Below are 23,666 nucleotides of genomic sequence, written 5' to 3' on the forward strand. Positions count from 1 at the left end.
TCCGCGCACACTCTGTTTTGTCGCATGTTTGGTGACGTCCAATAATCGATTTGCTGTGAAGTCTCCGGGGCCGAGGCCTAGAGACTTTTTTTTTTTTGTAACGAATACAATTTTTGTTTCGATGCCTATATTTCGGTGCCCGCTTTGACCGGGTGTGAACCGATGAAGCACTTTATCCTGTGATTGAAGCGGAAACGGTCCGAAACGTTAGCCAGCTAATTGTAGCTACTGCTAACTGCCAGCGAGGAAGTGAGGAACGACGAAAATGACATCTCGGAGGTAACGTTAAGTCTGGAAAACAGTGTCTGCTGATCGTGTTAAGCTAAGCGAGCTAACTTTGAACTAAACTCAGCTGTTTGGATGTTTGTGTGTGTGCGTAAACAAGCTCAGTGTGTCGACGTTTCTGGAGAAAAACTGAATAGCTAGTTAGCTAAAGAGCGCTTCATTTAGCATACACCGGCAACTTAACGTTAGAGCCCAGTCAGAGGATGTTTAGGGTTAGTAAACACTGTTACTATCTGTCATATATATATATATATATACACAGTAGAAAGTATATACAGTAGTAGAACTACAATATGGAGCGGCATAATGACAGTATTAGGCAAATAAAGCACAATAAACAGTTATTTTAAGTGAAGCACAGCAAAATAGCCTCAGGAACAAAATTCTGAAATGAACCCTTTTAGCATAATGAGTACTTTCACTACTCAATAAATTTAGATGCTAAGACTTTTGTACTTTTGTGTTTTGGTGCACATTGAAGAACATAGAAAGAGAAAAATACAGATTTAAAACAAGTACTGAAGACTAGAGCTGGGCAATATATCGATATTATATCGATATCGTGATATGAGACTAGATATCGTCTTAGATTTGGGATATCGTCATATCGTAATATGGCATGAGTGTCTTTTCCTGGTTTTAAAGGCTGCATTACAGTAACGTGATGTACTTTTCTGAACTTACCAGACTGTTGTAACTGTTCTATTATTTGCCTTTATCCACTTAGTCATTATATCCACATTACTGATGATTATTTATCTAAAATCTCATTGTGCAAATACTTTGTGAGAGCACCAGTAGTCAACGCTACAATATCGTTGCCGTATCGATATCGAGGTATTTGGTCAAAAATATCGTGATATTTGATTTTCTCCATATCGCCCAGCCCTACTGAAGACATGGAGAGAGGACACACTGCTTGTACACACACACACACACACACATAACACTAAAGGGTACTGTATTCACGAAGAGGGAGACAACATGCAGTGTGAGGACCGTTAGGAACAAAGACTGGCTGAGTGTCAGCTTGGCTGAAGCACAGAAATTAACCAAAACTACGGACAGTCTTGGGTGGGTGGGGGGAAGAATTGGAGAGAAAAAAGATGCAAAGGAGCCTCTATACTGAAAAAGACAGAACAAAATCAAGTGAGACAGAGTTGGCACACACATGTTTTATGTTGAATATGTTTTTGTGTGTTTTATAATGGTTTATAATACAGTCTTTGGGTGTTTTGGGTTTTACCTTACTACAAGACCAATGTCCCTCCTGGAACATTAAACGTTGGAAACGTGTAGTTATAGTGCAACTTAAGTTTTTGCATCTATCAGTTGTTTGTTTTTTTTGTTGAGAAAAAGTAATGTACATGCCACACACGATGCTGTCTTAGTCAATATTTTAAGAAAGCGAGTGAATACACAACAGATTGTGGACACAGCCTTGCACTCCACACTGAGGCTGATTGTTGCTGTACTCCTCTTTCAGGTGGTTTCACCCTAACATCACAGGTGTGGAGGCTGAAAACCTCCTGCTGACTCGTGGAGTGGACGGGAGCTTTTTAGCCAGACCCAGTAAGAGTAATCCAGGAGACTTCACCCTCTCAGTACGGTAAGTGATGGCATTCATGAGCGTACCATGCAGCATACACTGGAGCTGTTACAAATCCACATTTTGCTGTACAATTAATTGTCACAGAAATAATTGGCGATTAACAACATAATTGTTTTGCTTTTTCAAACAAATAAAGTTTAAAATGAATCACAGGATACATCTTTTGGTTATATCACGGTCATATGACCCAGATAATGTAGTAACACAAATACACAGCCTTTGAAATAAATTGTGCCTCTTTATTACCATAAAACATTGTATTTCTTTTCTTAAATGAAATGTTTTTTTTATTTTTTGTAGCTAATGTTAGCAATTAATTACGGTTAAACGGCGATTATGTAAAAAATATTGCGTTTAGACAATTCTGTAATAATTGTAAAAGGCCTAGCATACATTACGGGATACAACATGGCACTGTGCATGTCAACAATTTCAGTAAACTTTCTGGTGGGTGGGGCCAGTTAAAATGAAAACTCACCACCACAGATATTAGTGTTAGCCTCATGTTTTAATGTTGGGTTTTCTTATTTTTGTGTACACGTAGAAAGGCTTTGAATAAACGAGGCTGTTATTTCATGGTTTTTATTGTACCACGGTTTTGAGTTTATTCAATAGTATTTTTTAAACTAAGCCTTTTTAAAAGCAGACACAAACAAAATTTTGCAGGTTTCAGCAGGGATCCAGAATGGAAATCTGGGGACTCGAAGTGTTATAACATGTACAGGGGTTTTAAAGGTTTGGTTTGTGATGCAAATGTAAACAAAAGAGTGATAAAACAGGCACTAACTCTGGACAAAAATAATTTTTTAGATCAATAATGTTTGTAAGTATTTCAGCAAAAATGGCTGATGTTGTTATGATGAGCTGAGGACCAGACAAAATGAATTTCTTATCCATCTCATTTATTACTATTCTACTATAACTATACTTTCAGCAACAGTGATTGTGCACTAACAGCCAGCAACAAGACAAAAAGCATCCGTAGGGAAAGAGTTTGTGTAAGCAACGTTATGACTTCATGTTCAATTATATCTTCTTTGCTTTTAGGAGACCAGTCTTATAGCTATCTTAATTCATTCTGCACTAATATGTATTTTTATAATAACAAAGGATCAAATTACTATGTATAATTCGAAAGGGGCGTCTGGTAGTGCCAAACCCACAGCGAGTTATCACCAACTCTGCACTTCCCTTCAGCTCGGCTGAGAATACAGTACTGTGCAAAAGTCTTAGGCAGGTGTGAAAACATGCTGTGAACTAAGAATGCTTTCAAAAATATAAATAATGATTATTTATTTTTATCAATTTACAAAATGGAAAGTGAGCGGACAAAAGAAAAATCTAAAATCACATCAATATTTGGTGTTACCACCCTGTAGAGCGGTACAATAATGAGTGTCTGCAGGCAACAGTGAAGCATGGTGGAGGTTCCTTGCAAGTTTGGGGCTGCATTTCTGCAAATGGAGTTGGAGATTTGGTCAGGACTAATGGTGTCCTCAGTGCTGAGAAATACAGGCAGATACTTATCCATCATGCAATACCATCAGGGAGGCGTATGATTGGCCCCAAATTTATTCTGCAGCAGGACAACGACCCCAAACATCATCATAATAATAATAATAATAAATTGAATTTATATAGCGCTTTTCATAGACTCAAAGTCGCTTAAACATACAGCCAAGGTCATTGAGAACTATCTTCAGCGTAAAGAAGAACAAGAAGTCCTGGAAGTGATGGTATGGCCCCCACAGAGCCCTTATCTCAGCATCATCCAGTCTGTCTGGGATTACATGAAGAGACAGAAGGATTTGAGGAAGCCTACATCCAAGATATAATATAATAGTTCTCCAAGATGTTTGGAACAACCTACCTGCCGAGTTCCTTCAGAAACTGTGTGCAAGTTTACCTAGAAGAATAGATGCTGTCTTGAAGGCAAAGGGAGGTCACACCAAATATTGATTTGATTTAGATTTCTCTTCTGTTCATTCATTTCATTTTGTTAATTGGTGAAAATAAACTATTAACACTTCCATTTTTGAAAGCATTCTTAGTTTACAGCATTTTATTTTGGTGGAACATGTGTATGTTCAAAAGTAGTTTTAGTCGTGCAACAGAAAACTCAGATTGGACAGATAGTCTAGCTAGCTGTCTGGATTTACCCTGCAGAGATCTGAGGAGCAGTTAACCATAGTCCTCAGAAATAGCCCTCATAAATCCAATTTATTGAAAAACGTAACATTTTCTTGAGGGAGGACCCCCTAAACTTCCACCAAATATGTGCACCTAAGTCTTTCACAAACCGAGGGAAAACCCTGAAAGTGTGAAACCAGCTTTATCCAAAGAAGGTCTGTGGTTTGATCTCAGGACCTGTTGAGTCATACATTTTTAAGATGACGTATCATTAACTCAGTTTAGCTGATGTAACCACTGCTATTTTTGTGTCTTTTTATTTTTTAAAATTTTTTTTTTTTAGCTGCACAGTGTCTCATCTCGCTATATTTACTTCATATGGAATGAAAGTCACACTCCTCTGATGGAAAGGCAGACATTTCCAGAAGGGAGACTCGTCACTGCTAGTTCAAACCAGCACACGTCTCTTGTGTGTCTTTTTGGGCTCCTTCAGCCAGGCTTAACCAGAAGTCATTCAGGGTTTCAGACCTGCCACAAGTTCTCCTTTTTCTTTTTTCCGAGATACTGGTGGTCACCTACAATGACTCAACACAGTTTATGCCGTCTGTATCTGGTTTGTGTCTTACAAACCCTGGGGTTTTCCTTTTCAAGAAGTTGCATCTAAGTGCCTTATGAATATTTAAAAAAATATATTTTCCGTCTCTTCTGCAAATAACAGAGATGTCAGCCATGTGGTGTCTGTGACTCCGTGTTAAAGAATTTATAACTTTGCTCACTTTAATCATAATACATGCACTCTGCATCTGAAGGGCTGCAGCATAATGATGCAATTAGGGCCGCGGCTAAGGATTATTTTCTTGATCAATCGTTCTATATTCTGTCATGAATTGATGTGAATGTGAAAAATGGCCGACAAATTTATTCAGTTTAAACTCTCATTGGACAAAGAAAAGAAGCAAATCCTCATATTTGAGGAGCTTTGTAATGTTTGGCATGTGTGCTTGAAAAATTGAGAATCTATTATGAAGTAGTTGCAGAGAATCTCTATCAACAAATCGTTTCATTACGAGATGCACTTGTACTGTTTTATGTTGAACAAGCCAACTGAGATAAATCAAACTAATCAATAGTAAAACACCTTATAACTGTAAATTTCAGTGACCTATCATTTTGTGTTTTAACTATCAAAATGTAAAAATTCTGAACACAAAATAAGAGTTTACTTGCAAAATGTCGTGTGCAAAATAGTAATTTGTCTGGATTACGTTGTTTTTTTCGCGATCAAAATCGTTTGATTTCCCAGCCGTAGGTTTGTGACCCTGGTGGTGACGATAATATTGTTGCCCCCTTACAGCAGCTTTTCTCTAAATGATCGTTTCATTTTTTTTCTGCAGGCGAAATGGAGCGGTCACCCACATTAAGATCCAGAACACAGGAGACTACTATGACCTTTATGGTGGGGAGAAGTTTGCCACTCTGGCCGAGCTGGTGCAATATTACATGGAGCATCACGGCCAACTGAAAGAGAAAAACGGAGATGTTATTGAGCTCAAGTACCCGCTCAACTGTGCGGACCCCACATCCGAGAGGTGAGCGATGGCGCTGGATGTTGTAGCTTTTTGCTTGGATGTTTGCTGTTTTAGAAATGTAGGAGTTTGATTTATTAATTACAGATTCGTGTGATGGTCAGTTTGAAGGAATTGCAACAAAGCATAATAAAAATAGATGGTGTTTTGTGTCAAGCAGAAAGGGTTGCCATTGAAATTTAGATGTTAAAGCTTCAACGTGTCTTTAGCTGCAGTTTTTACCTCAAGAATAGCTGTGTTCGGGGCCTGAAAACAATTTTTTTTTATAATATTGTTATGTTAATTTACAGACAAAGACCTATTAATACTAATAATACTATTAGTATTATTAGAGTCTGCATCGGCAACATTTAGTTGCAGCAGTGAGGAAGTGTCGGATGCAACTCGCAGCAAAACATTCTTGTAGCTACATTTTGACATTAAAAGCAGCTCCATTCAGTACACATTCTCTGAGGTTTTGATATGCAGATTTCATATTTACTCTTCTCCATACTTAAGATAAGAAATTGTACATGGCTCTTTTCTCCAGAATGTTAAACGTTCAGTACACTCGCCGTTCCCGAGCTGGCACGCGCAAACGTGACGTCACGGGAGCGCCGTAACTGTTTACACGCGACACTAGTTGCAGTCTTCTCCTGAACAGAGGTGGCGCTAATGAGGAAAGGCTACCGACTTTGCTCTTTCTACGGACTAGAAGAAGAAGAAGAAAAAGGTAAACAACGGCAGAACTGGCAGCAGCATTGACGTCAATGTTTCGATTTGATTCGATGACCTACTTCGTCGGGTCAAGCCTTCCATTCACCATAAAAGAACTCCTGGCGCGCCAGCAAGATCTACGTCATTTTGACGTCACATGCGTGCGCGCAAACTCAGCTGAGGCAACTGTAAAACGGCTTTAAAGAAGCAAAACCAACTTCAAAAAGAAAAACAGTTTAAAGATTGTGAGTTTTTGTTAGCGAGTTAAAGTCCAGTGGAAAAACGTTGTGTGTGTGTGTGTGTGTGTGTGTGTGTGTGTGTGTGTGTGTGTGTGTGTGTGTGTGTGTGTGTGTGTGTGTGTGTGTGTGTGTGTGTGTGTGTGTGTGTGTGTGTGTGTGTGTGTGTGTGTGTGTGTCTTTTTGCCAGATGGTTCCACGGTCACTTGTCGGGCCGGGAGGCCGAGAAGCTGCTGACGGAGAAAGGGAAGAACGGCAGCTTCCTGGTGAGGGAGAGCCAGAGCCACCCCGGGGATTTTGTTCTGTCTGTCCGGACGGGAGATGACAAGACGGACAGCAGCGACAGCAAACCCAAAGTCACTCATGTCATGATCCGCTGCCAGGTAAACACACTCCTCATCACCGCCGTGGTTTCCTGCCTTCCTGCATTTAACAGAAAGAAAATGTGTTACAACACAAGCCGAAGGGCAACAGATAATATTAATTGAAAGACGCCTAAGGAGGTCCGTGTTTTTCAGTTCCTCTGCGATGTTGAGATCTTTTAAATCTAGATTGAAAACCCACCTGTACTCATTATATTATAGCCACCCATAACACACCATCCTTTCTGGTTCCTGCACAAACCATACTTTATCACTTGTTCTCTTATGTTGCTGGTTTTTTATTGTTTATTATTACTGCTTCAAAGGGGAGCTATGCTTAATTTACCTTAACTGAACAGCTTCGGAGTCATTGGAATGGTTATATGACTTTTTTTTTGAGTTGAATGGTGGTCGTCTTGCTTCCCCCTTTAGCGCCTGTGAGCGGAAAAAACACCTTTCGCAACTCTTGCTCACCGGTATGTATGTAAGTATGGCGTGAGATCAGGTCTCGCGATGCAACTAATTGCTTCAAGGCACTGCACACAGATACACCCATTGGTAGTATCCATCGCTACCCAACAAGGCAGCGATGGAGATTTTCACACTATCGTCATGGCTGAGCCGGCTAAACAGAAGCAGAAAGCTCGGAAAGCATCGTCGGAGGAACAGAAAGAGGAAACGGCAGACTGACCGAGAGAGGAGTCAGACACGAGTAAACACAGGAGCTGTAGGGGGGCTCTATAGAGAAACCTGTAGGGGGGAGCTCTATAGAGAAACCTGTAGGGGGGGCTCTATAGAGAAACCTGTAGGGGGAGCTCTATAGAGAAACCTGTAGGGGAGCTCTATAGAGAAACCTGTAGGGGGAGCTCTATAGAGAAACCTGTAGGGGGGCTCTATAGAGAAACCTGTAGGGGAGCTCTATAGAGAAACCTGTAGGGGGGCTCTATAGAGAAACCTGTAGGGGGGCTCTATAGAGAAACCTGTAGGGGGAGCTCTATAGAGAAACCTGTAGGGGGGGCTCTATAGAGAAACCTGCCAGCAAAAAGCGAAGAAATGGCCAAAACTAACCTGACTCCACCAGATGGATCGCTTCGCATTTGCTCAGTATATCCATCTGGGAACTTTCCGTTGGAGAACTTTTGGGTAGGGGCGAAAATCCTGGTTACTTGATTGGATAAACCATCTGTCTATCACCACCTATGTTGGTGATAGACGGGCCAAATCAACCAATCAGATCAAACTGTTGCTGAAACTAGTCGGGAGAAGAGCAAAAACATCTTTTCCTCCGAGAAAAGCCTCCAGTGCCGTTTTTTGCTCTTCTTTCAATGAAGGAATACTTTCTAATTTGGATAAAACTGGCTGCGATAGCTACGCTCATCTCATCCGTGGAAGCCGCCACGTTGTTTAGACTGAACAGTTGCTTCTCGTTGCATCACACCTAAACCCGCCTCAAAACCAACGCTGATTGGTCGGTCGTTTGGCGAACGGCTCCAAATTTTCTCTATCTCAAGATGCCAGATTGATCTGTGAGTAGAAAACTGGAGCTCGCGAGATCAGGACGGTCTCACGAGGCTAGGCCAAAACTGCATAGCGCCCCTTTAATGCTGTTCAATTGTTTTGTTGCTCTCTGTTATTTTTGTGTTCCTTTTTTAATTGTAAAGTGCACTGAGACCATGTTTAATAGTGATTTTACTATTTAAATAACATGTGATTGATTGACTGATGTGGCTGTGGCTTCTTCTTTAGCATGACCTGAAGTACGACGTGGGCGGAGGGGAGAAGTTTGACTCCCTCACCGACTTGGTAGAGCACTACAAAAAGAACCCCATGGTGGAAACTCTGGGCACTGTGCTTCAGCTCAAACAGGTACCTCTAATGTCTCTTTCAAATGTGTTCACTGTACGCTAAGGCCACCTTTTCCCTGACTGTAATTTCTGTCGCTGACCCCTGCTCTCCTCCCCAGCCCCTGAACACTACTCGTATTAACGCTGCAGAGATTGAAAGTCGAGTTAGGGAGCTGAGCAAACTAGCGGAGGCCACAGACAAGGTCAAACAGGGCTTCTGGGAAGAATTTGAGGTGAGTGGTTCTGTTGTTGTTGTAGGGCTGCACGATATGAGGAAAATATGTGATAACGTTGTTGAATATCGCAATAACAATATTGCTTGCGATAAATAAACTAGATATTATAAAACAAGTAGATCCGACCAGACAATCTGATTGGTCAAGTGGACATTAAGAACGTGCTCAAATGACAGCACGCCCAGAGCCATTTGAGCACACCTGGCGCATCACTTAAAATATCACTCGGCAAGTTTTGTGTCAACATACAGAGTTGAAATTAAAATAAAAAAAACTGTTTCAAAACATTTGTATTCATGTAATGTTAGCGTAATTCAGGAACCACAGTGGAACACACACAAGCTCTCCAACTAGTAAATATAAAGTGATTCATCTCATCAGAAAGGTTTTGGATCAGCTGTGCCGGTGACGGTGCTATCTTGAAAATGGCTGCTACGTGTGATTTTCGTGGACGTAAAGGAGCTAGCTATATCTGTCGATGGAAAAATTACTTTTTTTTTTAGCAGATATCTTAGTTCTAACAAGATTAAGTTAGCACAGCAGTTTGGTGTTTATATTTGCGGTAGTTATTCAGTTTGGGAAATCCTATGATCTCTATAAAGCTAACTTTAGCTTAAGTTTACTGGCATTTAATCGCAATATTACATTGCTATATATATATATATAAAGTATACTCAGTTCTGCTGCTTTCAGTATTCTGCTAAAATGCAACAATTTGCTTGTTGATTTCAAAACTAATAATTTTCAATGTTCTTTTATTGAATAAATTAAACATTGAACTGAATATAAAATGCAATACTAAAAAAAGAATGACAGTTACATTTTAATGTGCAGTTTTCTGCTCATATTTTCTTTCAACTTACACAAATAAGTGTCTATCGCATGTTGCAGCCTTTCGCGACGTGTATATTGCGCAAGTTGATATTGCCATGACGATAGAAAAGAACGACCTATTGTGCAGCCCTATCGTTGTTTCATGCTGCAGCTCACCTACCCTAGTTTGTACTTTATTTTTTGTCGAGATGGACCGATTGCAAATTTCTTGGACGCTTCTGACTTTCTAAAAAAATCTATAATTGGCAGCATACACAAACCATTTAGCAACTTATCTTTAGAATTGTTCCGATACCTGATACAACCTAAAATGCTGATATCAGTATCAATGTCTATGCACCGATCCAATACCCTTTTAATTGGGTAATTTAGCCCCGAAAAAATACTTAAAAGTAGTATATTCTGTTCTTTTTTTTCGTTATTACTGACTGTCAAACTAGATAATAAAAGAGTGCTATGTTTTGCAAAAGGTTTAACCTAAGCCAGCAATCCTATCGCATCGATACAGGGTAAGTAGTATACAGCTGTTAAAAATCCTCTTCTTTTTTTTTCCCATCCAGACGTTGCAGCAGCAAGAGTGCAAGCTGCTCTACAGTCGCAAAGAAGGCCAGAGAGCAGAGAACAAAAACAAGAACAGATACAAGAACATTCTGCCATGTGAGAAAACCCTGACTGCTCTTTCATTCTATAACAACCTTTCACTTTCACCCAAGGTCTTTTTTTTATTTTTATTTTTACAACCTTCTTTGTTTCTGTTTCTAGTCGACCACACACGTGTGGTGCTGAATGACAGGGACCCAAATGAGCCGGGCTCTGACTACATCAACGCCAATCTCATCGAGGTAGCATCTGCTGTCGTGGTAAACTCACTTCATTCTCAGGGACATACACACACACACACACACACACCATCATCATCATGTGTTGTGCCCTTGGCCAGCTTGTGTTTCAGTCAGTTTGTGCTCGTGTTTGGAGTGCATGTGCTGTATTTGTGTTCATTTTCAGTATTCAGCTGTCTGTCTGTCTGTCTCTTTGTGTGTGTGTGTGTGTGTGTGTGTGTGTGTGTGTGTGTGTGTGTGTGTGTGTGTGTGTGTGTGTGTGTGTGTGTGTGTGTGTGTGTGTGTGTGTGTGTGTGTGTGTGTGTGTGTGTGTGCAGCCGGAGCTGGACCCGAAGTGTAACAGTACAAAGGCGAAGAAGAGCTACATCGCCACTCAGGGCTGTCTGCAGACCACCATCAGTGACTTCTGGAGGATGGTGTTTCAGGTGAACTCTCGAGTCATCGTCATGACCACCAAAGAGGTGGAGAGAGGAAAGGTGAGCAAAACCGATTACGTACTGGACCGTGACTTAATGTCAGTCCACTCTAAAAACCGTCACTACTGTGTACGGTGTACTGTTGTTATTCCTGAATACTAGCTAAGCAATGACATTGTTGCATCAATATATTTCCACTGCAGCTACAGTTTATCAATATCATGTTTTTGTGTCAGTCACCAGTGGTGGAAGAAGTACTCCGATCTTTTACTTTGGTATAGGGCTGTGCAATTAATTGAATTTCGATTTCAATTTCGATTTTGGCTCCCAACGATCACCGAAATAGTATAATCGAGAAAAAAACGATTATTTTGCCATGTTCTGTTTTGCAAGAACACTCTTTTTTTTGTCTTGTGTTCTGAATGACACGCGCATCCGCACATCCGCACACGCTAATCCGTCCCTCCCGAAGCCAGTCAGTCAGGGAGGCAAGTCGTGTGCATATCATCCGCTGGAATTTAAAAACTCAGCGCGAGTACAGATGGCAGCAGCGTTTGGTGAGCAAAAAAAGGCCAAACCAACTCAGTTGTCTGGCAACAGCTAACGTTAGCTAACCCTGCGGTCCCTCTGCCTTTGTTGTTAAACTGTATGTAAATGAGCAGGGACGTTAAATCACCTGTTTCACGTAACGTTACTCTAAGGTACCGTCTATGTGCTGGATTCTTCCTAAGGTTAGCTAGCAAATAAGCCCACTGACGGCGACATTATTGTTGATATTTTGGCCCAATGTTTCGTAATGCCAGTAGTAGTGGTCATAGTGAGTGAACATGTGATGTGAGATGCACATTGTGTTATGTCTGTGGAACTGTCCATTAGCTGTGTAACGTCATGTGTGATATCTGTAACAGTAGTAAAACAGATTTTATTCTGATCCAAAGACTCTTTCTGTGAGATAAAAGGACACTAACAGATTAGACCCTGGACACTATCCATTATATCCAAATGTTAATGAGTAATCGTGTTAAATAATCGTGATTTTCAATATTGACCAAAAATAATCGTGACTATTATTTTTTCCATAATCGAGCAGCCCTACTTTGGTATAATATAGCAATACTACAGAGTATTTCTACACTGTGGTATTGCTATATTACACCAAAGTAAAAGATGTGAGTACTTCTTCCACCACTGCTCATTTGACAGCAGCATCGGAGAAAACGCTACAAAGCGAATGTTACCGTGTCTCCGCAGAGTAAATGTGTGAAGTACTGGCCGGACATGTCGGCTCTGAAGGAGTACGGCGCGATGCGTGTTCGCAATGTCAGAGAGACGTCTGCACACGACTACATCTTAAGAGAACTCAAACTGTCCAAAGTCGGACAGGTAAGTTGTGTTTGTGTGTTAGAAACAAATGTAATGTATTCAGTAGGGGTGGCAATCACCAGAGGCCTTACGATAGGATATCATGACGATACTTATGTCCCGATACGATATTATTGCGATTTCAAATATATTGCAATATTCTGCGATATATTGCAATTCATTACCTTTTTTCCAACTTCAAATTTTTCCCAATTTCAAATTGTGTCCCCAAAAGGAAACTTTGTCAACATCTGTTTTATCTAAAAAGATACATTTCTCTGTTTGTTCATCTCACTTCAATTGTGTTGCTGCAAAATCAGATTGTCAAGCAGACAAACTGACCAACACATATGTAATAATAGATCGATACTTGGCGTCTGTGTATCGATACAGTATTGCCACAGAAAATATTGGGATACTATGCTGTATCGATTTTTTCCCCCACCCCTAGTATTCAGGTAGATTTTTCCTAATTCCTAAATAGGAGGGAAAGACGTTAGATGCCGTTTCACTAGATGGCACTAGTGCTGTTTACCAGCAGCACTAAACCGATTCTTATGGAGCAGTCCAAGTCTAACAATGATGCAGCATGTGCTCTTCGAAATATCTTTTTTGGGAAATGTGTTGTACTGAAAACAGACTTTAAACCTTGTTAAATGAATCCACTCCAAGATGGACTCCATGTGAATCTACAAAGTCAACAAATTGAAATACAGCCAAAAAAAATATACTTTTCACATTCGTGACAAATATTTATCCACAAACATTTCACAGTATTACTTTGAGGGGGGGGGGGGGCAAAAGGTCACAGAGCTACATAACAATAAATGTAAAAAAGAAATTGTGGGATTATTTTTTTTTAGGCCTTTATTTTGACAGGACAGCTGAAGACATGAAAGGGGAGAGAGAAGGGGGAATGACACGCAGCAAAGGGCCGCGGGGCGGAGTCGAACCCGCGGTCCTCAGTAGTACCGACGTAATTCTGCAATCTTGTACTGATATCGCGAGACAACTTTATTTTTTTTTATCATGACGAGAAATATCGTAACGTTTCAGTCTCACACCTCTGATTGATTCTAATAAACTAAACCGTTTTGAATCTGTCTTGTCTGTTGAAAGTACCTCTCCACTTGCATGTTTTTATTTTTAGGGCAACACAGAACGTACAGTTTGGCAGTACCACTTCAGAGCGTGGCCGGACCACGGAGTCCCCACAGACCCGGGCGGCGTACTCGACTTCCTAGAGGAGGTCAACCTGAAGCAGGAGAGCATACTGGACGCTGGGCCTATAGCGGTACACTGCAGGTACCCAAATCACTTCAACTAATGAGCCATAAATCCTCGGTAACACACACACCATGAATGCGTATGGAGGAAACCTGTTAACCCAAAGACGTTCTCTCATGTTTTTCAGTGCAGGGATCGGGCGGACAGGAACATTTATAGTGATCGACATCCTGATAGATGTGATCAGAGAAAAAGGTGAGTCCTGCTAGAGCTGTAACAATTCCTAATCTTACCGTACAATTAATTGTCTCAGGAATGATTGCGATTAACTATATAATTGTCTCTTTCAGTCCAATTTTAAAAATATCTATTTATGTATTACTTTTAGATAATGTAGTAACACAAGAACACAGCCTATGGAGTAAACCATGCTCTTTTTTTTTAATTATTATTATTATTATTATTATTATTATTATATATTTTTCCTTAAATGAACATAAAACTGACGATTACCATTTCAAGTCATACCCCTTAGGACCTTCGCTAATGTTAGCAATTCATTGCGATTAAATGGCAATTATGTAAATATTAATATTATTATTTGATAATTGTTACAGGCCTAAGTCCTGCAAATGTACACATGTCAATTCAAGTCTCTTGTATCCTGATAAAATCCAGATGAGATTTAACCCTTGTGTTGTCCTCGGGTCAAATTTGACCCGTTTTCAAAGTTTTTTTTTTTTTATATCAGAAATATGGGTTTCTTACAAGCAAATTGCCCCAAAATAACGTAGATACATGCATGTATGTTCTATGGATCCCAGACAAACATATACATCCATGTTCTTCGCAGGTAAAATTAATGATTACATCCCCAGAATGTTGATTGATTTATTTAATTTCATAGCATTTGAAAAACATTTTTTAAAATGGTTTCAAAACAGAATCCTGAAACCAGTCTGTGATTCACTCAACATCCTCTGATCTCAACTATTAGTCAAAATAATTCAAAATATCTGCTTTTTTTAAACTCAAAAATTAGTTATAATGCCATTTAAATTAGGTTTATTTACCATGAATAAAAAAAGTGTTAAAAAGAGGGACAAAAAACGTTTAAAAAAAGCGGCAAAAGCCTAGAAAAAGCGACACAAATGTCCACAACACAAGGGTTAGGACACTTCCCAGTTTACTCTTGCCGTTTTCACATTTGAGCCTGGACAATGTCCAACGAATCGGGCCCCTCCCCCATAGTCCTGCGTTTCCCTTTCACACGTGTAGCACACAACAGGAGATTATCGGTCAGTGTGTTTACATGCAGTTAAAAAAAAACGATTATATTCGTGTTAAGGCATTACCCTGATTTCTCAAACGCCATGTAAACACCGGTTAAAATCAGAGTTCTCATAGCCCTGTTAACAGAGGTAGAGAACTCCTTCAGTAACCGGGGTATCCCCGCAAGTATACACCTTAACCCGGGGTATGATCGGGTTGAGCGTCTGCGCATGCTTCAGCTGCCCTCCCCACTCCGAGGGAGTTGATTTTGAACCGGACATACTCCGTCAGCGAGCTTAGAGACGAAGTCAGCTTGCTAATTCTTGCTAATTGATGCTGCTCCATCGGAGTGTAAATGTGTGTGAATGTTTATCTGATGAGCAGGTGGCACCTTGTACGGCAGCCTCGGCCACAGCGTATGAATGTGTGTGAATGGTGAATGGTCCTTGTACTATGTTAAAGCGCTTTGAGTAGTCGTTAAGACTAGAAAAGCGCTATATAAATACAGTCCATTTAATTCCACCTGACACTGGTTACAGATAACGTTATAATGAGCCGAACAAGTTGTCAGTCATCTAGCAGGAACATTGTGCTGTCCTACGCTGAAATAATAACATGTAAATAATAACATGTAAATTAACGTGTTAAATTTGACTAATTTAGCGATCGGTCTGTGTGATGTTGACATAGCTAGGTCAACCGGAAGAAAAAGGGTTGTGCGTTGGTAGAGCGCCATCTACTCTACCGAACTCATGGATGAATCGCATTTAGGAACGACAAGCGAGACAAGCGTTTTGTACTCTCCACAGGCTCCCAGTCTGTATGTTACAGACTTGTAATGCCAGGTTTGTTTTTTTGTCACCAATGCTTAAGATATTCTCAGTGTAAGATATTGTTTCCATGCTGCAGGGGTGGACTGCGACATCGACGTGCCAAAGACCATCCAGATGGTCCGATCCCAGCGCTCTGGGATGGTGCAGACCGAGGCGCAGTACAGATTCATCTACATGGCTGTACAGCACTACATAGAAACGTTGCAGAGACGCATAGAGGAGGAACAGGTGTGCAGCAGATAACTCCTCACTTTTTTCCATTTTCGCCATTTTTTTTTTTTTTTCCTGCTCACGTTTTTTAACATTTATTTTTTTTCCCACTCTTCAGAAAAGTAAGATTAAAGGCCGCGAGTACACCAACATCAAGTACTCTTTGTCTGACCTGACTGGAGGAGAGCAGAGCCCTCTGCCTCCTTGCACTCCCATTCCTACTCCCACCTGCACAGAGTGAGTACATTGCAGCAGTTGTGACTGTTTCATGTTGCATTGAAACCACTTGTCAAGAGAGCCTCGCCTCGCCGGTAGTTTCTCATGCAAGTGTGTGTATGTGTTGGCAGGATGAGGGAGGACAGCTCCAGAGTGTATGAGAACGTGGGCCTGATGCAGCAGCAGAAGAGCTACAGATGAGATTCACCTTTGACCCCAGTGCTCTTTCAGTTCCGGGTAAATGAAATATAACGTGCTGTACAGAAAAACCATATGAGACTGTAAATTCTCAAGGAAAAATTTAGCTGGCTGGGGAAAAACAAAGGCTGGACATTGATAAAAAGCATTTAGGGAGTTTACATTTAGCATAATGTGCATATCTGCCACACTCGTATCATTCCTGTTTGCTAACTGGTTCACCAAAACTTTTAACTTAACTATATGGTTACATTACATGTCATTTAGCTGACGCTTTTATCCAAAGCGACTTACACTAGCTATATATGTCAGAGGTTGCACGCCTCTGGAGCAACTAGGGGTTAACCCCGAAATTCCACCAACTGCGGACCGGCTCCACTGCGTGTCGGCGCCGTGCTCCGCCGTCCGGATTTGTTGCGGTACGGCTGCGGCCATGACCATACCTGCAAACTCAGAAGGGCTGAAAAAGGTGACGCATTTTAAAAGGTGACACCCCAACTCTTCGGATCTACACGATTCAAGTGGATGACATTTTCCCATTCAAAACGGCGATTTTCGCCGAAAAAGCAACTAGTTTGCAGGTATATGCACAACTGACCGCTGTAGTCACGAGGACCCACGAGATCTCGCGAATTCGGGTAGAATAGAACCACAAAACCAACAACAGTTTGTTTCCATTCCGACTTCAGGCCGGTCTCCGGCTATGATGACGTTTTCAAGGTGTAGTGCAGGGAAATCTGATCCGCTGTGAGCACGGTGTATTTTATTTTGAAAATGAACCGCCGGTTTTATTTTGCTTCTGTGCTCGACTTCCTGTCCCGCACCATCTGCCGTGTGCTGACTTGCTGCGGAGCTCTCCGGCATCCGGCAAAAAAAGAAGCTCTGAGTATCGCAGCCGTTCTTCAGTCAGTGAAAATACACACATTGACTTTAATGGAAACCTAATGACTCGGCAGCCAGTGGAAATTGGGGGTTAGTATCTTGCTCAGGGACACACTGGTTGATGTATCGCAGTGGGAATCGAACCCGGGTCTCCCACACCAAAGGCATGTGTCATATCCACTGCGCCATCACCACCCCATATGGTGATTCTATGTTAGATTTTGTGTTTTCAGCTTGTACCGCAGCCCTTAAATTCTGTTTCAACTTAGAACAACTGTCCATTTTTGTGTTCGGTGTCATACAAACACTGAAGACTTCCTGCAGATGTTTCACATTAAAAGCCTGCCATAAAAAAAAAAGTGGAATTATGCCCTTTGAACCACTGGAGGACTTTCAGTGTTAAACATCTATGCAGCTGGGCGCCCAGATAGGTCATTTGGTAGAGCGGGCGCCCATATATAGAGGGTCTACTCCTTGATGCAGCGGGCCCGGGTTCGACTCCGACCTGCGGCCCTTTGCTGCATGTCATTCCCCCCTCTCTCTCTCCCCTTTCATGTCTCCAGCTGTCCTGTCAATAAAGGCCTAAAAATGCCCAAAATTAATCTTAAATAAATAAAAAAATATATCTATGCAGCTAAACTCCAACTGAATAAAATGGCAACGCGATTAAAATTAATTAACTCAATGTCAAAAACTGTATTTCTCTTAAAAGGTAAACTCTAAGCAATAGATTGGCAAGTCTGGTGTGACTGTGTTGTTGTAATGTTCATTATTCTGCGTTTTCTCGAGACAACAATGTAAACTCAACACTTCCTTCCAATATCACATTTCCAAATGTTCTTTTTTAGGGGTGTAACGAATGCATCGATCTGGATTGATGCATCGTTGAAATCCTCAACCATATTAATCCTACAAAGTGAAAATATCCATACATATCGTCATCTTTAAGACGCAGCTTTATTTTGAAAGTTTTTTTATTTAAATGTCTGGAAGAGCTTAGTATTTAAATTGACTAATCCTATTTGAGTTGCTTTTTGTAAATGTATATAAATGTAAGTGGTTGTGTTAAATGGGTCCAGGTATCGCAGGCCCCTGAATTGAACTGAATCGAATCGTGGCAGACTTTGTGATAGAGACCTGCGCTGGACTGTTTTTTTTTTTTTTTGTTAATCCGGCTCCTGCTCGCCGGTCCCGGTGGATTTCTGACCATTGTCGCCCGCTCCCGCAGCGTCCGTGTTGGGTCCCGCCCGCTCGGCAAACATTAGATTGTCGATAGATTGACCATTGATTTTGTGTCTTCTCCCCTCCTCGCAGGGAAACTAGTTATTTTACTGTGTAGTATTAATAAATAAAAGTCACAAGTAGCGAAATTACGTTCTAGTGCATAATTGCGTTCAAGTGCAATAATAAGTTATTTTAGTGCACTATAAGGGCACTAAACCAAAGTTGAGGTAACTCTCGAGATCGAGCCTTACTTTCTTTTTTGATACAGAGCAGTTATCAGGACTTTTACGTTTCTCCGCCATGTTTCATTCATAAAATAATGATGCCGTGGCGGCAGGAAAAACGAGGATGATAGCAGCTAGCAGCTGACCTGATGACAGCTAACAGCTAGCAGCTAACAGCTAGCAGCTAGCAGCTGACCTGATGACAGCTAACAGCTAGCAGCTAGCAGCTGACCTGATGACAGCTAACAGCTAGCAGCTGACCTGATGACAGCTAACTGCTAGCAGCTAACAGCTAGCAGCTAGCAGCTGACCTGATGACAGCTAACAGCTAGCAGCTAGCAGCTGACCTGATGACAGCTAACAGCTAGCAGCTAGCAGCTGACCTGATGACAGCTAACAGCTAACAGTTAGCAGCTGACCTGATGACAGCAAGGGTCCCAGGTTAAGAGGTCCCGGAGGTCTGGCCTACGAAGTAGCCTGCTTCCAATTTTAAGCGAGAACAAAAATATATAGTTTTTATACAGACTTTTGTACACATTATATATTCTAGTGTATTACCATAATTTGTTTAACATGTGCAAATATTTTTTTTTTTACCTCAACAAACCAGATAAAGACTTGCGCATCCCCTGTGATCTTTGCCGCCCCCCTAAGGGGTTCCCGGACCCCAGGTTGGGAACCACTGGTCTAACAGATTTCATGTTAATCCCTGTTGATTGGATCCCTCAGGTCGCCGTAGGAGAAAGGGGCGGGGCACAGTGCCCCCGGAAAGAAGTGAGAGAGAGGGAGGGAGTAGAAGAGTGTTAATAAATAGAGTTGGGCAGCATATCGATATTATATCGATATATCGTGATGTGAGAATAGATATCGTCTTAGATTTTGGATATCGTAATATCGTGATATGACATAAGTGTCTTTTCCTGGTTTTAAAGGCTACATTACAGTAAAGTGATGTCATTTTCTGAACTTACCAGACTGTTGTAACTGTTCTATTATTTGCCTTTACCCACTTAGTCATTATATCCACATTACTGATGATTATTGATCTCAAATCTCATTGTGTAAATATTTTGTGAAAGCACCGATAGTCAACACTACAATATCGTTGGTATCTATATCGAGATATTTGGTCAAACATATCGTGATATTTGATTTTCTCCGTATCGCCCAGCCCTATTAATAAAGCGTTTGGCTGATGCTCCGTGTGTGACTGTTAGTGACCCAACAGTCGGTTACAGCCCTGATCAGGAGCAGCGCTCCTAAATCCCGGGACCCGGCCTCTATTTTTGGACTGCCCGCTCCCAGCCGCAGCTCCCTCGCGATATTTGTGTTGGGTCAGGCGGGATCCCAATCCCAATACAGTCCTCTTCTGTGATATCAGAGATCATTGTATCCTTGACCAAATAATCGATATACGTTTATCGCGATCAAACTGTGTGATTGACCACCCCTATTATTCTCTTTCTTTCTGTCTCCTTCAGGATCTTGATACCTGACAGTTTTTTCGCCAGCCACACCGTGACGCCTGAGACTTGACCGTAATGACATGGAACAATGGAAACACACAAAAAAACGTGAGAGAGACCCTGACGCCAGGGTCCTCCTGTTCTCGCTCATCTTACATGAACATTTGCCCTCTAGTTGAATTCTAAACCACTGTGATGATCATCCGAAGAGCCTTTTGAGAAGCCTAACATGCTAAATCCTACTACTAAACAACAGTTTTGGGTTAAGCCTTCGTAAATCTCACCCCAACAAGGGCTGCAAACAGCGAGCACTCTCCTCAGAGGGGGAAAAACCCTAGCTAACCTTTGCTCATCTTTATTTTTCTGTTTTACCTTTTTTTTTTGTTTTGTTTAATAACCAAAGGAAGGTTATGTAGATTGATTGATTGATTGTTTGGAGATGGAAGGGAGGAGTTTCCTGAAAAGGCCTGTGCCAAAACCACAAAAGGTTTTATCCACATTTCTCAGCCAATTAGAAGTCTCTATTCGGCCCGTTCAGCCTTTAAACGCGTTGGGAGACGAGGCCTTATATGTGGACAAAAGTCGGGGCAAATTTTCCAGTGATAGTTGTCTCGTTTTCACTGTGTTATATATATATATATATATATATATATATATATATATATATATATATATATATATATATATATATATATATATATATATATATATATATATATATATATATATATATATGAGTAATGTTTCTGAATGAAGAGCTATTGGCATTGTAGTGTAATACCATATTTACTGTTGATATTTAATCCACTGACTTCTAAACATGAACTCCTTTTTATTTCTTTTTGCGCCAGAACTGCCTCGAAGAGAAACTTTAATTCAGGCTGTTCGGAGTGTGAATTAACTGTTGTCGTCCACATGGGTTAAACGTGCTTTTTGTATTTGGGATACACCGTGTCTGTTAGTTAACCATTCCTGAGCTCAAGCCGAAAGCCCTTATTGCTGCACTTTCATTTAGCAGCATAACCGTTACAGTCGAGCCTTGATTCACCCGGTGGATTTATAAATAATGTAATGCGGGCTTTAAAGAGGAGTTTCTTCACGCCTGCATTTCTATGTTAACGTCAGCGTGAGGACATAGAATAAGACTTCAGGGGAGTCTGTCGAGTATCTCAGTTGCAGGCATCGCCACAGACGCACGGCTGCCAAAAAAACTTCTTTTTTTAAAGTGCATATTACTTTTTTTTTTTTTTTTTTTTTTTTTTTTTTTTTTTTTTTTAATAATAAGAGAAATGCCTTTTGTGTACCATTGCCTATGTTGAGCACCACATGTACTTAATTTTAACAGTCACTGTTTAAAGAAGCATTCACGGATCTCTCAGCTTTGGCACTATAGATAGTCATCGTTGTGGTTATAGATTGTTGGCCCTGTGACAGTCCGCTGGATTCAGTAGTAACACACACACACACACACACACACACACACACACACACACACACACACAGTGTACATGCATACACTTTTCTTTCTATCTTGTCTTTCTGTTAAAGTTAATCCTAGTAACATGTAGAAGGTTGATTCCTCTGATGTCTGTACGCTAAATAGGAAGCTACAGTCAGCAGCTGTTTAGCTTAGCTTAGCACATAGACAGCTAACAGGTGAAAACAGCTAGCCTAGCTCTCTCCAAGGCTACCAAAATCCACATACCAGCATCTCTAAAGCTAAAAAATTACCACAGTTTAATCTATATATATATTAAAAAAAAAAACAGTGTTAAAATGACAAGTCAATCCCAAGTTAAGGATCAAATGTTGTGTCGCCTTCAGACCGAGCCAGGCTAGCGGTTTCCCTGTTTCCTGCCTGTCTTTATGCTAAGCTAACCTATTACCCGCTATCCCTAGCTTCATTTTTGGCGTACAGATACGACAGCGAGGTATTGATCTTTTTCATATAACAAGCAAGTGTATTCCTCAAAATGTCAAAACTCCTCCTTTTTTTTTTTTTTTTTAACGTTACCGTCACAATCAGCGGCAGTATTTAGGGAAGTCCAGTGTTTTTGTTTCTGCATTATTCTGTGAGAATCCACAATGCTCATGTCAAACGCACGGCCTAAGTGTTTTCTTTTTTGTCTCCGCCTTCCCATCACTACGCCTTGATGAACTGCGGTCTTGCGACTTGAACCGTAACAGCGCCGACTCCGAATCTCTCCATTTGAGAAAAAGGAGGAGGAGAAAAAAAAAAAAAAAGGAGCTACGCAGCTCTCCTCTTTGCCTTGAGGGACAGTTGTCAACAACCACTGATCCAGGACCGATCAGCTTTCTTTCTGTAACAATTTAAAAATCATGAAATCAGTGTTTATTTGTTTGTTTGTCGGGGGAGGGGGGGGGGCTGCTTCCTCCCACTCTCTCTCTAACGCCTGACTTCTGCTTCACAGCAAGCGTTTCTTTGAAATGATTCCTCTCCTCCCGGGTAAACGCCAGCTCCTGACTCAGATCTCCTGCAGCGTGGTGTACTGTATGCAGTTTTATCGTCAAAACCAGAGTTTGTACTCTTCTCCCATTTCTGTGTGTGTGTGTGTGTGTGTGTGTGTGTGTGTGTGTGTGTGTGTGTGTGTGTGTGTGTGTGTGTGTGTGTGTGTGTGTGTGTGTGTGTGTGTGTGTGTGTTTTTTTTGAGGATATTTGTGTGTGTGTGTAGGCGCGCCGGCTGCCTATCAGCCATATGTTCTTGGATACTTTTTTTCTTCTTCCCAGATGATAAAACTGCTCTCCATTTATTATCATGTAAGCAATTTTAGATGCATAGACGTGCCTTCTATGCATATGCCTAAGTGTATGTGATAGCTATAAAAAAAAAACTAAAAAAAACAGCTGTGCTCATCAGTTCCACCGCCATTCAAGAACCTTTAACACTTAAATGTGATTCCTTTTCATCCTGAACAAAAAAAAAGGAAGGGAAAAAAAAACGGTGATCGCACACAAACTATATTTTTTAACATGTATATTGTACATGAGTACCTGGTAGAGGAGAATGTACTTACTAAAACATATCTACTTGCCAATAAGATATACTGTATGTATATTCCTACAGCTTTCTCTCTGTGACACAGGAAGGGACCTCTCACACAGCTTAAGAGGTTCATCGTATGACTTTCAATGCAGTTAACCATGTTAACTTCCTCAATAACAATAAATGGCGGCTCCCGCCTCATTCTGTCTTTGTTTGTGTGTGATTTACATTTTTCTTTATGGATATGAGAGTTAAATGTCTCCTGTTGCTTCAAAGGTGATCTACATCCTTCGCGTTCCACTTCGGCATCGCTCCAGCGCTGCAGGAAATGCCTCCGGATGCACGTATTTTCCGTTTCCTTCCACTTTCTTTGTGTTGGAATTTTAAATTCGGTGGATTTCTGAGGACTATGGTTAACTGCTCCCTCCTCAGATCTCTGCAGAGGGGGGGTGGGGGCTAGATCGATATCTA

The 23,666-nt window shown here is 41.0% G+C and overlaps 1 protein-coding gene across 4 annotated transcripts; it reads left to right on the forward strand.

Annotated features, from left to right (window-relative positions):
- Positions 1-30: 30 nt before the first annotated feature.
- Positions 31-22,841, forward strand: ptpn11a (protein tyrosine phosphatase non-receptor type 11a). 4 transcript variants are annotated; one of them, XM_039780318.1, is made up of 16 exons: positions 31-279; positions 1,772-1,894; positions 5,422-5,616; positions 6,736-6,928; positions 8,654-8,773; positions 8,871-8,984; positions 10,382-10,478; positions 10,584-10,681; positions 10,978-11,136; positions 12,328-12,459; positions 13,589-13,743; positions 13,853-13,920; positions 15,847-15,998; positions 16,099-16,217; positions 20,206-20,298; positions 22,378-22,841. In XM_039780318.1, exons 1-15 carry the CDS (start codon positions 266-268, stop codon positions 20,258-20,260), a joined length of 1,794 nt encoding a protein of 597 aa, XP_039636252.1. In that variant the 5' UTR covers positions 31-265; the 3' UTR covers positions 20,261-20,298; positions 22,378-22,841. The 4 variants fall into 4 exon arrangements, with proteins under 4 accessions (XP_039636252.1, XP_039636253.1, XP_039636250.1 ...); XM_039780319.1 differs by lacking the exon at positions 22,378-22,841 and adding an exon at positions 16,328-16,433 and having other exon boundaries at positions 32-279; positions 10,584-10,663; positions 20,206-20,827; XM_039780316.1 differs by lacking the exon at positions 22,378-22,841 and adding an exon at positions 16,328-16,433 and having other exon boundaries at positions 32-279; positions 20,206-20,826.
- Positions 22,842-23,666: the final 825 nt, after the last annotated feature.

Source organism: Perca fluviatilis, chromosome 17, assembly GCF_010015445.1.
Source record: "Perca fluviatilis chromosome 17, GENO_Pfluv_1.0, whole genome shotgun sequence".
Taxonomy (NCBI): domain Eukaryota; kingdom Metazoa; phylum Chordata; class Actinopteri; order Perciformes; family Percidae; genus Perca; species Perca fluviatilis.